The sequence below is a fragment of the Portunus trituberculatus genome, chromosome 42 (assembly GCF_017591435.1).
Source record: "Portunus trituberculatus isolate SZX2019 chromosome 42, ASM1759143v1, whole genome shotgun sequence".
In the NCBI taxonomy this organism is placed as follows: Eukaryota; Metazoa; Arthropoda; class Malacostraca; order Decapoda; family Portunidae; genus Portunus; species Portunus trituberculatus.
The window spans coordinates 25654393-25672758 of record NC_059296.1 but is presented as its reverse complement, the minus strand read 5'-3'; the positions used below and the strand labels follow the sequence as shown (position 1 = coordinate 25672758).

Genomic DNA, 18366 nt, shown 5'->3' with positions numbered 1-18366 from the left:
TATATTTCTTCTATTTCATGACTTTTCTTCATCTTTGACTGCTGAGATAATTCATATCCTCCATCACAAACTCCCCCCACCTTTTCTTTGGCCTTCCCACTGGCTGTTGGCCTCCAATCCTCACCTCCTCCACCTCACTCAACACCTCTCCCTCTTCCCTTTTCATTTGTCCAAACAATCTTAATCTTCTCTTCCTAACTCAACAGAGAGATCTTTAACTCCACACACCTCCACTGCCTCAATGCTGGACCTTCTGTCTTGCCACTTCACTCCTGCCATGTATCTCACCATCATGTGGTCACAGCTACATAGAGTATCTGATAGTTTGTCAATGCCCATGTTTCTGCTCTGTACAGAAGAGCAGATCTGACACAGGCTTCATATACCTTTCCCCTGATCCTCAGTTTTATGCTGCGATTTATCAGTAAACTGGCAATTTTTCGCCATCTTCCCCATGTAGCTAATACACTTGTCCTTACTGCTCTCTCTGCACCCACTTCACAGTCTAACATATCCCCCAAGTAGAACTGTTGTACCTCCTCCAACACACCTCAAACCCGACATCCTCATCATCACCATTGCCACCACCACCTTCCTCCTCCTGCACACATTTTGGACATACAAAATTCTGCGCCCCTCTCAGATTCCTCAGATCTGAGCATCATTAGTGACACTGTTTTTTACACAAAATACACAACACAGAGTTTGCTCCCACTCCTTTTCCACAACATCCACATGACCATCTTCCTAACTGAATTCTTTCTCTAGGTTCACTTCTGGTCACCATTAGTTTTATCTTCTCCATGTTTACTTTATATCCCCTCTGTTCCATCTCCTCCTTCTACCTATTAAACATGTCAGCCACTTCTTCTCTTGATTTTACTGTCAATGTCAAATCATTGGCATAAAGCAGCCCCCTCCATTACTGTGATAAAAAGTAGTGGACTAAGAGCAGATCTTTGGTGTCTCCCACTCTTACGTCAAAGTCCCTTGATGTTCTTGCCTTTGTTTTCACCTGTGATTTTGATTTCTCATACAGAGACATAACTGCAGTCACGAGCCTTACGGGCACTTTTGTCTCCTTAGTGCCCACTCAATCGCTTTCCTTGGCACTCTGTCAAATGCATTTTCTAGACTAATAAAGACATGGAGTAGCTTCTTCTTCCTTTCACTGAACTTCTGCACTTGCCTCATGATAAAAATTGCTTCTGTTGTACATCTTCCTGGATAAAAACCAAACTGATGACCATCCACTGTTACCGGTTTCCTCAGTCTCTCATCCAATACTTTTTCGAAAAACTTCATTCCGTATTCCTCTATATTTTTTGCACTCCAGGGGATCTCCTTTTCCTTTTATAGATTGGCACTGTCATACTATTTTTCCAAGGGATCTCCTTTTCCTTTTATAGATTCCAGTGTTCAGGAATATTCCCCTTGTCAATTATGCCTCTAAACACTCTTATCAATGTTCTTACAACACACTCTTTCTTCATTAAGTCACTGGTTATTCCTGTCGGATGCAATGCTTTTCTACTTTTCATTCTACTGTTCACCTCTTCCTCTGAGATTTCTTCTATCAGACCTTCCACCATATCCATCTCTTCCAGGACGTGTTCATTTTCCTTGTTTAACAGATTTTCAAGGTAGCACCTCCACCTCTCAAGTATTTCTTCTTCCTTTGGTAATTACTCTTTCATTTTTTTTTTTGCTCCAGTTACATCTTTCTTCTTTTATTTTGCAATTTTGAACATATCTTTTTCTTCTCACGACTGTTATGTTCTACATATACATACATATTCTCCATAACTTTTTCCCATATTCCTATTCATATACTACCTTAGCATTATCCTTGCATCTTAATACCCTGTTCCACAAACTCTTCCTGAACTCATGCACTCTCCTACACTTAATTTGAAACTAAGATTTTTCTCAAGCATCCTTCTATAAGATTTAGAATAGCTAAAACAAGTATGAAACTTGCATCACTCTCTTTTCTATGTCTGGTAAAGTAAAGCCATATCAAATAACTTCATGATCTATGAAATTAAAGGTGAAATAATTAAGAAAATCATCGAGTATGATAATACTCACCATAAGATACCTTTCCTCCATAGTTGTGTTTCCCAAAATTTTTATCAGAAGTATACAAAGCATCAAGAACATTTTGAGACAGATGTTGCTTAAGATGCATCTCTGAGTCATTAACAGTAAGTTTTAACTCTTTATCATTTGGCACATGTGACTGCTTGTAAGGCTGAGGTGGTTCAACTGTGGGAATAAAAAATACTGAATTAATAACACAAATGTATTACATCATTTACATATTTCATATAATACAAAATATGTATCACTCAACAAATCAAGGTATTACTAACCTAAAATTACTTCACGTTTGGGTTTTGAATTGTTTTTGATTTCTTGGAGCATCACCTCCTTTTCCAACTCAATAATACGCTGTCGAAGTCTTTGTCCCCCATCTTCCAGCTGCCTGATGTTTGATGACCGGTAGATCCGCTGCAGATGAGAGCATATAATAATTTTCAATTCATTTGTCAGTGTGTGTGTACATGTGTGTGTATTTACCTAGTTGTATTGTACAAGGTTCAAGCAGGGCTCATAGAGTCCTGTCTCCATGTCTCCATTAACCTAATTTTTCCTTAAAATTATGCACATTATGTGCTGTAACAACTTCATTATTCAATGCATTCAACTTCACTATTCTGTGTGGGAAACTGTATTTTCCAATATCCTTAACACACTGCCTCATCCTGATCTTCTTTACATGTCCTCTTGTCCTTCCATCTTCTTCTGTCACCAGGTCTTCCTTGTCTATCTTTTCAATGCCATTGACTATCTTGTACATTGTTATTAAGTTCCCATGTTCTCTTCTATCTTGTAAGGTTGGAAGTCACATTTCCTTCAGTCGTTCTTCATATGTTAGGTCCTTTAGTTCTGGTATAATTTTTGTAGCAATCTTGTTTCCTCTCTAATTTTCTTATATCCTTTTTAGAGCTCAGAGACCACACCACTGCTGCATATTCCAGCCTTGGACATATCATGATTGTGATGATTCTTTTCATTATATCTTTGTCCATGTATTGAAATGCCATTCTTATATTAGTCAACATTTTATATGATAATCCAAATATCTTGCTTACGTGTTTTTCGGGGCTCATATTTTCGTGTATAATCACTCCCATATCTTTTTCCTCTTTAGTCTTCATTATTTGTTCCTCTCTCATCAAATAATTCCATACTGGTCTTCTTTTGCTCTTTCATAGTTCCATTATGTGACATTTCTTGGCATTAAACTCCAACTTCCACTTCTTACTCCACTCATTGATTTTGTTTATATCTTCCTGCAACAACAGACAGTCCTCTCTGGTTTTAATAACTCTTAGCAGCTTTGCAAAATCAGCAATAAATCAATATAACTGTTTATCTCAATGTGAATGTCGTTTACATAAATCTGAAACATAACAGTGGCTAACACTGACCCTTGTGGTACTCCGCTTGTTACTTTACCCCAAGATGAGTATGTATCTCCAATCACAGTTCTCATCTCCCTATCCTTCAAATAGTTTCTTGTCCCTTCTATCAAAATTCCTCAGTCCTCCTATGTTCTCTAGTTTCCAAAGTAGCCTTCCATGAGGGACTTTATTAAAAGCCTTTTTAATATCCAGATATACTGTGTCCATCCATCCATACATCTCTGTTTTCCAGTCCTGCAATAACTCTCGAATAGAAGCTTAATAAGTTTGATACACACGACCACCCAGTCCTGAAACCAAATTGTCTATTCGATATGACTTGTTCCTCTTCTAGAAATCTAATCCATTTTCTTTAATAATTATTTCACACAAATTCCCAAATCACTTGTAAGTGACACTAGTCTGTAGTCTAGTAGTTCAGTTGCCTTTCCTCCCTTAAATATCCATATAATGTTGGCTCTCTTCCATTCTAGTGGAACTTTTCCTTCATTTCTTGAACTTCCAATTATTTCTCAAACTGGATCCAGTAGTTGCTCTTTACATTCTTTTAACACCCAACCTGATACATCATCTGGCCCCATTGCTTTTCTGACATCCAACTTATCCAATAAGCTTCCAATATCTTCCTTGTGCACTCTTAATTGCTGTAATTCTTGGCAATGCAATATCCTATTAGGTTCTGTGAAATGTTCTGCAATGAACACCATTTTAAAGAAGCTCTTATTCATTATTTCACACATTTCTATCTCTGGTATGTATTCCCTTCTTTAATTATTTTTTCAATTGTTTCCTTGTTCTTTGTTTTGCCATTTATAAACTTGTAGAAAAGTTTGGGTTCGTCTTTGCTTTTATTCACCATATCTATCTCAAAGTTTCTTTCTTCCTCTCTCCTTACTCTAATACATTAATTTCTCACATACCTATACTGCCATCTGTTATTGTCATTTCTCTGTTTTATGAGTTTCTTCCGAGCTTTATCTTTTGCCTTTTTAGCTTGTATGCATCTAGTATTGTACCAAGCATGTATTTTTTTCTTCACTCTATAAACAGGTATATATTTTCTTTACTTCACTATATTTCTGTAAGAATATTTCATATTTCCCTTGTATTGTCTTTCTGTACATAATGTTTCTCCACTCAATATAAGCAAAATAGATCCTTAATTTTTCAAAATCCGCTCTTGCATAATTTAATCTCTCTCCTTTGTAGTCATCTCTGTAACTTATCCCATCCTCGTCCAGTATTTGCATCTCTAATGTCACATGATCACTTCTTCCCATTGGACTAAGACATTGTATGATTGGAGGGGACTCTGGTTTCTTTATGAATACTAAGTCAAGCAACAACGGTTTTTCTTCTCCCTTGTACCTTGTTAACTCCTCCACCCACTGATCCATTGTATTAACCATAGTCAACTGTAACACTTCCTCACTCCACTGTCCAGCACTATCCATTACTTCCATCTCTCTCAAGTTTACTTTTTTACAGTTAGTCTCCAACAAAGTATTTTTCCATATCTTCGTATGTTATCTAGGCACTTAATCACCTCTCTGTGCATATCTTTATGCTCTACAGTTCCCCATGTATTTGTCTTAGGTGGCAAATATGTACCTATGATTTTTCTCTTCTTCAATTCATGTTTTGATTGTTACTCCCATTACTTCCACTTTGTACTCACCATATTGCACATCCTCCACACATATATTATCACGAACCATTATTAGCACTCCTCCCCCTTTATCCTTCCTGTCTCTCCTCCAGCTATTATATCCATCCTCTTTAAAGTTAACATGGATCTCCACTCTTAGTTTTGTTTCAACGATGCACATTACATCCAGCCTTTTGTCTTTCAGTCCTGAATTTCCTGAATTTGTCTCTTTTATTACCTCTGAAAATTTAACTTTTTCCTCTTCCTGTTCTTGTTTCCATGCATTTTGTAGTTCCTTCAGCTTGTTTTCACCCAATCCACCTTCCATTCTGTCCTCAATCCAATCCTGTACCTGTCTTGACATGTGGCTTTTAGTACATCATTTTGTTTCTTTTATTTCTTGTATCTTCTCTTTTAATCCCTGATTGATTACATTGACCTTCTCACATTTGACTAATCTCAATTTCAAATCGGTGTTTTACATTGTCAGTCTGTCTTGCTTGTCCATTAAACTTGACATTGCTTCCTTCATGTACCATAACTCCCTTTCCACATTGATCAACCTCCTCATATTATCTCTTTTGTCCTTAAATACAGAAAAATCCTTGTCCATAATATCCTCAGTCAGTTTCCTTAGTCCAACACGTTTCAATGTACCGCTGGTTTTCATAAGATAGCATATGTTTTGACTCTGTCATAAGTCTGACAGCACTACTCATTTCTATCGCTCTTTTTTTTTTTTTTTTTTTTTTTGTCTATACGATCCAAAACTTATTTATTATGGAGATGGGAGAACCATATGGCTCCCTTCCCCCACTGTACATACATCTAAGTGTGTGTGTGTGTGTGTGTGTGTGTGTGTGTGTGTGTGTGTGTGTGTGTGTGTGTGTGTGTGTAATTCACTGTTTGATCTGCTGCAGTCTCTGATGAGACAGCCAGACGTTACCCTACGGAACGAGCTCAGAGCTCATTATTTCTGATCTTGGGATAGGTCTGAGACCAGGCACACACCACACACCGGGACAACAAGGTCAAAACTCCTCGATTTACATCCCGTACCTACTCACTGCTAGGTGAACAGGGGCTACACGTGAAAGGAGACACACCCAAATATCTCCACCCGGCCAGGGAATCGAACCCCGGTCATCTGGCATGTGAAGCCAGCGCTCTAACCACTGAGCTACCGGGCTGTGTGTGTGTGTGTGTGTGTGTGTGTGTGTGTGTGTGTGTGTGTGTGTGTGTGTGTGTGTGTGTGTGTGTGTGTGTGTGTGTGTGTTACCTAGTTGTATTTACCTAGTTGTAGTTTTACAGGGCCTGGGCTTTATGCTCATGTGGCCCCATCTCCATATCTACACTTATCCAATCTTACTTTAAAAGTATGCACACTCGTTGCAGACACTACTTCTTCATCTAAACTGTTCCACGTCTCAATACATCTCTGCGAAACTATATTTTTTAATATCTCTCAGACATCTTCCTTTTCTCAGCTTTTTACTATGCGATCTTGTGCTTCGGATGTCATATTCTTCTCTCAGGATTAGTTTCTCATTATCCACTTGGTCCATTCCGTTGATCAATTTATAAACAAGTATCAGGTCTCCTCTCTCCCTTCTTTGTGTGTGTGTGTGTGTGTGTGTGTGTGTGTGTGTGTGTGTGTGTGTGTGTGTGTGTGTGTGTGTGTGTGTACAGGTATTTCTCAATTTATGCAAATTCAGATTATGTAATTTTGAAAAAAAAACACGAGGTAAAATACATAGTAATTTTTTTTTCAAATTACGCACATTATTCAGAATAAAACAATGGTAAGATGTTTTGCTGGTATGGCAAATCTTGGGAATTATGAGATTTTGCAGGATACCTGTTTGGGCTGCCATATTGTCATCATAGCTGATCACAACACAGAGGTGCTTCACCTTCAGTGTGTGCTGACTTGCCGTCAATTAGACACCATTACTATAGCAATGATGATCCTTCATTTATTTCAGCCGAGAGGTGCACAAAAGCATTTTATATAGGATACATGCTGCAGTGACTGCAGGGTGCATGCCCAGCTGCTCTCTCAAACACAGCCTTTCCAGGAATGGATTAATCAATTTTACATTGATATGTACCTGAGCATGTCCCACAATGCAGGAGGTAGTAAACACCTATCGAAATGATAATTTACTCCCAGCGAGGTCATGCAGCACTAGTTCAGGGGGTACTGTGAACTTTCCATTAAACCTAGTTATGATCTCGCTTTGTGTCTCACAACTCAAGGGGGGCAGTCACAGCCTGCCCTCTAAAGACAACTCTCCTTCTTTACTCAAAACTACATGCACTTACCACACATACACCCTTCACTTAAAATTCAAAATAAAAAAAATGGCAACTCCAAACCCAGCCTCAGAGTCCCATTCTGGGGAGGGGACCAGAAATGTCCCCACATCGGACTCCTCTCTTTATGACGACCCTAAATGTCTTGACAACTCCCTCAACTTTTTCTAATAACTTTTGCAACATTTGCAGTCCTAGATCTAATTTTCAATCTGTGTCTGAGGCTACTGACAGTAGCCCCTTCTCTGTTCCTTCCTACTTTCTCTATTCTCATTTTCATTCCAAAGATGGATTTTGCTTCTATGTGCGCAATGACTTGACTCGCTCTCAAATCTTCTAAGTTTTCCACCATCTGGCTTTGACTCAATAGTCACTCTCTATATTTATCTCTGCTGTCTATCTCTCCCCTAACTCCTGACTATAATAAAGTCTTTGACAATTTAACTTCCAAAGTGGAGCACATTGTCCCTCTATCCATTAATGGAAATCTCCATTCTTGGAGATTTCAACATTCACTACCAGTTTTAACATAACATAAATAATAGGATAACAAAGGGCCACCAGGGACCATCTAGGTTATCCTGTATCAGTCGCACAGCGACCTTGTCATCAGTACTTAAAGATACACTTACAAGTACACAATACATTATATACTAATTCTAAATATTTGGCCCATTAACAGGGGTAAGTCCTACAGCAAAATCCTCTACAATTTGTGGTCCCCATACATGGGGATCATGTCCTGTTTAACTATAGTAAATTTCTTATAAAAACTATCATGCAGCACTATACATAATTATAAATCTAATAAATTTAAGTGCTTATCTAATCTGTTTTTAAACATTGTCAAACTAGTGCTATTTACAACCGTCTCTGGCAATGCATTCCAGAAGTCTACCACCCTATGATTAAAGAAATATTTTCTTATATCTAACCTGCAGCCTTGCTTTCTAATCTTCCTGCCATGATTTCTAGTCCTACTTCCCTCCTCTAAGGTAAAGAAAGATCTCACATCTATGTAGTTTGTATCTGAGAACATTTTAAATAACTCTATCATATCCTCTCGTATACATCTCCTCTCAAATGAAAACATGTTTAATTCCTTTAATCTATCTCTATACTCCAGGTGCTTCAAAGCTGGTATCATCCTAGTTGCTCTTCTCTGAACTGCTTCTAACATGTTGATATCCTGCCTATAGTGGGGTGACCAGGCCTGTATGCAATACTCTAAATGGGGCCTAACATAGGAATTATATAAGCTACGCACCACTTCCTTACTTTTATAACTAACATTTCTATTTATAAAACCCAGGATCCTATTTGCCCTATTTCTTGCTTCTTGCTTTTTGGCTTTCCTTTCCCTTCACTGACCATCCTGGTGAAATAGCCTTCAACTTTGCTATCCTTCATGACCCAGAGCAACTGGTGCAACACCCTACTCATATTCCTAACTGTCTTGGAGACTCGCCCAAAATTTTTTCTCTTTCTTACCTCTAATCCTTCTGCTTATGCTGTTACCCTATCATCTTCATTGGGCTCCTCCGATCACGATCTCATTTCTGTATCTTGTCCTATTTCTCCAATCCCTCCTCAGGATCCACCAAAGTGGACGTGCCTCTGCCAATTGGGAGAACCTGAGGAGGTATTATGCTGATTTTCCCTGGAATGATTATTGTTTCCATGTCCGAGACCCATCTCTTTGTGCTGAAGGCATAACAGAGGTGATAGTGTCTGGCATGTATGTGTACATTCCACATTCTTTCTCTCAACCTTAATCTTCTAAGCCTTGGTTTAACACAGCCTGTTCTCATGCTATGCATGATAGAGAGGTTGCCCACAAAACGTGCTTGAGCCTCCATCTGCTAAATTTCACACATTTTATATTTCTACCCAGAATCATGCCAAGTCTGTTCTTTAACTTGCCAAACACTCCTTCATAAATAGAAAATGTCAAAACCTTTTAAACTCAAACTCCCCTTGAGACTTATGGCATCTGGATAAAAACATCTCCAATAACTTTACTTCTTCATCTTTCTCTCCTTTATTCCATCTTGATGGCACCACTGCCATCTCTTCTGTCTCTAAAGCTGAAATCTTCTCTCAAACCTTTGCTAACAACTCCATCTTGGATGATTCTGGACTTGTTCCTCCCTTCTCTCTTCCTCCCTCAAACTATTTCATGTCTTCACACAAAATTCTTTGTAATGATGTTTTCCATACTCTTGCAGACCTAAATCCTCAGAAGGTTTATGGACCTGATGGGGGTCCCTCCTATTGTTCTCAAAAATTGTGTTGAATTGCTTGTAACTTGTCTGGCCAAACTCTTTCAACTTTGTCTATCAACTTCTACCTTTCCTTCTTGCTGGAAGTTTGCCTACATTAAGCCTGTTCCTAAATAGGGTGACCATTCTATTCTAATCCCTCAGACTACCGTCCTATAGATTTAATCTCTTGCTTGTCTAAAGTTTTTTAATCTATCCTGAATAGGAAGATTCTTAAACATCTGTCACTTCACAATCTTCTATCTGATCGCCAGTATGGCTTCCGTCAAGGTCGCCCTAGTGATCTTCTGGCTTCCCATACTGAGTCTTTGTCATCCACTTTAGAAATTTTGGTGAAATTTTTGCTGTCATGTTAGACATATCAAACCTTTTGATAGTCTGGCATAAAAGCTTTGATTTCCAAATTGCCCTCCTATGGTTTCTATCCTTCTCTCTGCAACTTTATCTCAAGTTTTCTTTCTGACCGATCTATTGCTGCTGTGGTAAACGGCTACTGTTCTTCTAAATCTATTACCATATTTTACGTCTTGGAAGACGCACCCTAATATTTGAAAGAAATTTCTAAGAAAAAGTCATTCTCATACAAGAACGCATTCACCATATACCCGACCACTGAACACAAGAAACATCAGAAGCAAGGAGTCTGCAAGACACTAATGTTTCACCACTCATTACAAATTTGCTGGAGCACTCACCACAAATTTAAAACTATGTAAATATAAACACCATAGATAAATACATATACACAGTGAAACAGTCCATCTCTTCTTGTTTTAGTGGCGGGCAACGGCATGTTTTGGACCTGTTGTTTACATTACGGAATCACTTGTCCGATCGCCGAAACCAAACAGGTCAGTGCTGCAGTTTGTATTTATTTTATTTTGCAGTCGTGCTTCATAGGCTTTATCAATGTGAATACAATTCACAAGTGGAGTTTTGACTCTTGCTTGAATAAGTAAGCCACTTGGATGTTTTATTAATAAAGGTATAAAGGCACCTGGCATGTGTGTGCGTTTGTGTGCATGTATGTGTGTGTTGCAATGAGACGAGGGAGCGGCCCATTTTCTCCACACGCTGAGTAGGCTGCAGGAAGGATTATGATATTGTAAATACTTGTAACACCTAAGAACTGAGTTTACATAACAACAAAGGCCAAATTAAATGGTACTTAAGCTAACATCATAATGTAATGACTCAACATACAAATCCAGGTCGCTATCTGTCAAGTGTCCTAGCTCACTTGAGGTTGGATGCTGCCTTACAATACAACATTCATCTTGGAAGACGCACTAGTATTTTTCAGGGTATTTTTTAGGAAAAAAAGTGCGTCTTGTAAGCCGTAAAATACTGTAATAGTTGTGTTACTCAGGGTTCTGTCCTATCACCCACTCTCTTTCTGTTATTCATTAAAGATCTAAGCTGTTTAAACAAACTTCTTGCCCTATACATTCCTACGCTGATGATACCACCCTACATCTTTCCACGTCCTGTCAGAGACGTCCAACCCTTCAGGAAGTCAACAGATCACGCAGGGATGCCACAGAAATCCTGACTTCTGATTTTTCTAATATTTCTGATTGGGGTAGAGAAAACTTAGTGGTTTTCAGTGCCTCAAAAACTCAATTCCTCCATCTATCAACTCAACAAAATCTTCCAAACAACTATCCCCTCTTCTTCGATGACACTCAACTGTCTTCCTCTTCTACACTGAATATTCTCGGCCTCTCCTTTACTCATAATCTTAACTGGAAACTTCACATCTCATCTCTTGCTAAAACAGTTCCTAGGATGTTAGGCATTCTGAGGCATCTCCACTAGTTTTTCTTGCCCCTCTAACTGCTAACTCTGTACAAGGGCATTATTTGCCCCTGTAGAGAGTACTCTTTGCATATTTGGGGGAGTTCCACCGCACGCACTCTCTCTCTCCTTTCGGGCATTTGAATTTAATGTAATAGTAAGAACTTTTGCACTTTCATGTCATGAAAATGCAAACTCAGATATATGAAATGATGTGCAAAACAGGAGAAGAAAAAGAAACCACATATTACAAGTATTGTGGATTTGTATAATAATTGGAATCTGGCAACTCTTATTAGCAATGGGATTCATGTGACTTGGCCAACAAGCACAGTCCTGTAGAGGCAACCAGGGGTGACACACACACACCAGCGCATTGCTTGTGGAGAGTACGTGAGGAGGTTTATGAACGTCGCTGTGAGGGTTGGTCTCTGTCTCTCAGATCACTATCAGAATCACTACTGGAGTCTTCACTTTCTTCTGTCTCAATAAAAAATCACTGTCTTCATTTTCATCACTATCCTCAATGTCACTACTGAGTAACACTGACATAACATCACTCGGAGTACTGTTTTCTCCCTCAGGGTCACAGGGGTTGACAGATGTTGTCTCGAAATGGGAAAAGATGATCTATTGTGAGGGAACATATGTCTCAAGGCTCGAGGAGGTGAGCGAGAAAAGATGCCAGATACCTCCACTTGCCCCAGGACCAATAGTGAGGGGGAGAGATTGAAACATTTAGCGCGGAAAAATCATGATTCCCGTAACGATCCCCGCCTCTCCGTACACTACGCTACAATCGTCTTGAAACGATCACCATATGTTAAGGGTTAAATTTGGTAAATTCTGTACCATTCTCTAAGGGAACCAGCACTTCAAGAAGGCAGTTGTTTTTTTCTAATGATATTTTGTTGCCCTTGGCTGGTTTCCCTCCTGTATAAAACACACACACACACACACACCAGTGGGAATCTATAAGATGGGAGATGGAGTAGAACTGGAGAAAGTAAAAAAGGAAAAGTATTTGGAAGTGACGATGGAAGAAAATAATCAACCGGCAAGACATATTGATAGAATTTTCCGAGAGACATAAAATTTGCTAAGGAATATTGGAATGGCATTTCACTACATGGACAAAGAAATGATGAAGAAACTGATAAGTACTATAATAAGACCCAGATTGGAATATGCAGGAGTAGTGTGAAACACATCAGGAAGCTGGAGAGACTACAAAAAATGGCTACAAGAATGGTCCCAGAACTTGAAGGGATGACATATGAGGAGAGACTAAAGGCTATGGATCTTCCAACATTGGAGCAGAGAAGGGAGAGAGGGGATCTCATACAAGTTTATAAATTGATAAACGGAATGGACCAAGTGGGCAATGAGTATCTGATCCTGAGAGAAGAATATGCCAGTCGAAGCACAAGATCGCATAGTAAGGAGCTGAGGAAGGGAAGATGTGTAAGAGATATTAAAAAGTATAGTTTTCCGCAAAGACGTACTGAGACGTGGAACAGTTTGAATGAAGTAGTGTCTGCAACGAGTGTGCATACTTTTAACCCGTCCGCTGCGGCACTATTTTTCAAAACATGTACTGCCAGTGTGGCGGGTTTGAGCAATTTTTTTTTTTATTGCGGAAATGGAATCCTTGTGGTCCAAAACCAAAGAAAAATGTGATCTAAGTACCTGTTGTATATGTAAAGTTTTGCGCTACAACCCAAAACGTGTCTGAGCCAGGCATTTTCTACGCCCACTGTGGTGAGCGGTAAATACCAGCTGATGGGTGGGGAGTCACGAGATAAGCCTCGTCCAAGATCATGGACATAAACAAAGCACGGGCAGTCTTCAGGGATGACTGTCAAAATTTGAGAGCTCGGTAATGCATTGGGAATATTCTAAGAATATTTTTATTTGCTAACGCATATCGTGCGTCGCCTGCAGTCTTCGTAATTTTTCTACCGACGACACCGTGTCGTTGAAGCCATAACACGGTATCTACTGACCAACGTTATAAAAAAAAAAAAATAAAAAAAATATTAATCACGGGGCTTGCGGAGACAATAGCGTAGACTGGCTTGGCTGGTGGTGGGCCGCGGGCAGCTGAGGATGCACGGCAGACAGTGATTGGCCGAGGCAGAGCTATGCGGTACGCTACGCAGCAAGGGATTGGTCATTCAGCTTGTCACTTATCTCCCCTCGTGAAGGCTGGGTTGATGCATGACGGATGGAGCTACAGTACGGAGAAAAGTTAATGTTATGTTATGGGATTTTTGACCATGAAGGCGTTGGCGCTTACTCCTAAGTTTGGTACCGCTGGAAAGCTGAGACTCTGGCGAAGACAGTGCTATACATAACTCAATTTCGTCTATGGTGGCGCTTAACTCCCTCCGTCACGCAACGCCTCATATAGAGAGTTGCAGAAAAGTGGGGAAGATGTAGATTTGATTAGGTACAGACACGTCAGGGATGATTTGAGTAAGGTTATAAAAAAAAAAGTAAAAGGCAGGCAGAGATAAAACTAGCAAGAGCTGGGAGTAAAGATCTAAAAAATTATATAGTTATTACAAGGTCAGTGATAAAAGAAATAAGGATAGGACTGGACCACTCAGAAAAGATGGTGTAGTAGTGGATCAAAATGAAGACATAGTAGAATTATTGAATGAACAATTTTCTTCAGTATTTACTAGGTAAAGAATAGGAAATCCTGTTACAAACAGTGCGACGAGTAGTTTAAGAGCTTTAGAAAATATTGATATAAAACCGGGAATTATTAGGAAATTTATTCTTGAACTAGACAATAGGAAAGCTAGTGGTCCTGATGACCTACATGCCAGAGTACTTAGGGAGGGTGTAGACAGTATTTCTGAAGCACTTAAGTTAATCTTTGAAAGATCACTTAGGTTTGCTGAGATACCTCAGGACTGGAAGTTAGCTAATGTTACACCAATATTTAAAAAGGTAGGAAGGATGATGCGAATAATTATAGACCGATCAGTTTAACTAGTATAGTATGTAAGATAGTAGAGAAAATCATTAAGGGTAGCATTTAAATGAGAATAGATTAATTAGAGATACCCAACATGGCTTTAGATCAGGGAGGTCCTGTCTTACAAATTTGCTTGATATCTTAAAATATATTACCAAGGAGTTAGATGATGAAAATAGCATAGATGTTATACATCTAGATTTTAGCAAGGCGTTTGATAAGGTACTGCATAGGAGGCTAGTGTACAAACTGAGAATACATGGGATAGGGGGTAGGTTAGTTGATTGGATTAGTGAATGGCTTTCTGATAGGAAACAGAGAGTAGTATTAAATGGGGCAATGTCTGAGTGGAAGGAAGTGGTTAGTGGGGTACCCCAAGGATCAGTACTAGGACCTCTTCTTTTTTTGGTGTACATTAACAATTTAGGTATAGGAATTAGTAGCAAAGTATCAAAGTTTGCAGATGATACTAAGATAGCATGTGCAGTACAGGGTAAAAAGGACAATTACAGAATACAAGACCTGGACAGGCTGACAGCATGGGCAGACAGATGGCAGATGCAGTTTAATTCTAAAAAGTGTCAGGTTATGCATTTAGGTAAAGACAACACAAACTTTAGATATGAGATGGAGGGATGTTGGCTAGAGGCAGTTGAGGAGGGAAAGGATTTAGGAGTAGTGATAGACAGGACTATGAAATTTTCAATGCAATGTTTAGAAGCAAGAAATAGGGCAAATAGGATCCTCGGTTTTATAAATAGAAATGTTAGTTATAAAAGTAAGGAAGTGGTGCGTAGCTTATATAATTCCTATGTTAGGCCCCATTTAGAGTATTGCATACAGGCCTGGTCACCCCATTATAGGCAGGATATCAACATGTTAGAAGCAGTTCAGAAAAGAGCAACTAGGATGATAACAGCACTAAAGTGCCTGGAGTATAAAGATAGATTAAGGGAATTAAACATGTTTTCATTTGAGAGATGTATAAGAGGGGATATGATAGAGTTATTTAAAATGTTCTCAGATACAAACTACATAGATGTGAGATCTTTCTTTACCTTAGAGGAGAGAAGTAGACTAGAAATCATGGCAGGAAGATTAGAAAGCAAGGCTGCAGGTTAGATATAAGAAAATATTTCTTTAGTCATAGGGTGGTAGACTTCTGGAATGCATTGCCAGAGACGGTTGTAAATAGCACTAGTTTGACAATGTTTAAAAACAGATTAGATAAGCACTTAAATTTATTAGATTTATAATTATGTATAGCGCTGCATGATAGTTTTTATAAGAAATTTACTATAGTTAAACAAGACAAGATCCCCATGTATGGGGATCACAGATTGTAGAGGAATTCGCTGCAGGACTTAGCCCTGTTAATGGGCCAAATATTTAGAATTGGTATATAATGTATTGTGTACTTGTAAGTGTATCTTTAAGTACTGATGACGAGGTCGTAGTGCGACTAATACAGGATAACTTAGATGGGCCCTGGTGGCCCTTTGTTATCCTATTATTTATGTTATGTTATGGTGTATCAGGCTGGGTGTTAAAAAGGCCTTTGATAAAGTCCCTCATGGAAGACTACTTTGGAAACTAGAGAACATAGGAGGAATGCGAGAAATCTTGCTCGAATGGACAAGAGATTATTTGAAAGACGAGAAAATGAGAACTTTGATCAGAGATAAATACTCATCTTGGCGTAAAGTAACAAGTGAAGTGCCACAAGGATCAGTGTTACCCCCATTATGTTTCAGATTTATGTAAACGACATTCACATTGGGTAAGCAGTTATATAAACTTATTTGTTGATGATGCAAAGTTGCTAAGAGATATCAAAACCACAGAGGACTGTCTGCTGTTGCAGAAAGATATAAACAAGATCTATGACTGGAGCAGGAAGTGGAAATTGGAGTTTAATACCAAGAAATGTCACATAATGGAACTAGGAAAAAGTAAGAGAAGACCGGTATGGAACTATTTGATGGGAGAGGAACAAATAACGAAGACTAAAGAGAAAAAAAGATCTGGGAGTGATCATACATTAAAATATGAGCCCTGAAAAACACATAAGCAAGATATCTGGATTACCATATGTATAAAATGTTGACTAATATAAGAGTGGCATTTCAATACATGGACAAAGATATGATGAAAAAATCATCACAAGCATGATACGTCCAAGGCTGGAATATGCAACAGTGGTGTGGTCTCCTATCTCTAAGAGGGATATAAGAAAATTGGAAAGGATATAGAAGATTACTACAAAGATGGTGCTGGAATTAAAGGATCTAACATATGAAGAACAACTGAAGGAAATGGGACTGCCAACCTTACAAGATAGAAGAGAACGTGGGAACCTAATAACATGTACAAGATAGTCAATGGCATTGAAAAAATAGACAAGGAAGACCTGGTGCTGGTGACAAAAGAAGATAGAAGGACAAGAGGGTATGTAAAGAAAATCAGGATGCGGCAGTGTGTGAAGAATACTGAAAGATATAATTTTCCAAAAAGAATGGTGGAAAAGTGGAATGCATTGGATAATGAAGTTGTTACAGCACTTAATGTGCATAGCATTAAGGAAAAATGAGATAAATAGAGATATGGAGACAGGACACTATGAGCCCCACTCGAGCCCTGTACAATACAACTAGGTAAATACAACTAGGTAAACACACACACACACACACACACACACACACACACACACACACACACACACAAATGCCTATATGCTGAAATAGAGTAAAGTGTGAGACTAGGAGCTTATGAAGAAGGCAAGAGTAGACCATTAAAATTGAAATTAAAGTCTCAGGTTGCAGCCGAGGCCTTACTGAGGAGGGCCTGGAAACTTAAAGACTGAGGAAACCAAAACAATTTACATAAGTAGAAATATGACAAAGGAGGAAAGAATGAAAATGAAAGAGCTTGTAACTGAAGTGAGAGAGAAGAATGAAGAAAGAACCGAGGAAGAAAAGACCAAGTTTTTTTGGAGGATGAGAAATGGGAGGCTGAAGAAGTGGTGGATAAAACAGATGGAATAAACAGTACATAGACTGAAACATGGAAGAAAGAGATTAGGAATGGAATTCAAGTGACATACAAGAATCTAGATGGATTTCTGTCTAAAAGGCTAGAATGGATTACCTAAGAAACAGTAAACCGGACATAATGTGTGTGATGGATACAAAGTTAAGGCCCGAAATAAAGCTAGATTGGTTTGATGTAAAACACTACAAAGTATGGAGAAATGATAGAAAGAATAAAGGTGGTGGTGGTATAATGGTTTTTACTAAAAAAGATCTGATAGTGAAGGAGGTGAACTTTAGTAAGGGAAATGAGGAAGTGATAAGTATAATTATAACAGATGGTAAGAGGGACATTAATATTATAACAGTATACATACCACCCAGAACCAGTGCTTGGAATTATGAACAGTATCAAGAGGTGATGAGAAATACTCTACACAGAATAAAACAGGAACTCACCAGAAAAGATAATGATGATAGTCCTGGACTTTAACTATAAGGAAATAGTGTGGGAAGACTACGAAGTAGTGAATGGTGGTGAGTGGGCAGAGGAATTGTTAAACGTAGCAACAAATAACTTGATGACACAGTGGGTGAGATCACCAACAAGGTGTAGGGGAGAGGATGTTGCAGCAAGGTTGGATTTGGTATTCACCAGGGGCATCTCCCTAAAAGAGGAAATTGAACATGAATGTCCCTTGGGGAAAAGCAACCATGATGTCCTAAGATTTGAGCTGGATACAGAATTAAGCATGGAAAAGTGTGGAGTACATGGAGGAAAAATTAAATTATGTCAGGGCAAATTACAACCATA

At 38.8% G+C, this 18366-nt stretch overlaps 1 protein-coding gene across 3 annotated transcripts in view; it reads right to left on the bottom strand.

Moving 5' to 3' along the window:
* LOC123517489 (transcription termination factor 2-like) overlaps window positions 1–18366 on the bottom strand; it is a 239429-nt gene that overhangs the window by 162933 nt on the left and 58130 nt on the right. For all 3 annotated transcript variants that reach the window (XM_045277595.1, XM_045277597.1, XM_045277596.1), the window contains exons 8-9: window positions 2376–2514; window positions 2092–2268 (exon numbers count right to left, since the gene is read on the bottom strand). In XM_045277595.1, the coding sequence (XP_045133530.1) occupies window positions 2092–2268; window positions 2376–2514 (316 nt within the window). The remainder of the gene's footprint in view (window positions 1–2091; window positions 2269–2375; window positions 2515–18366) is intronic.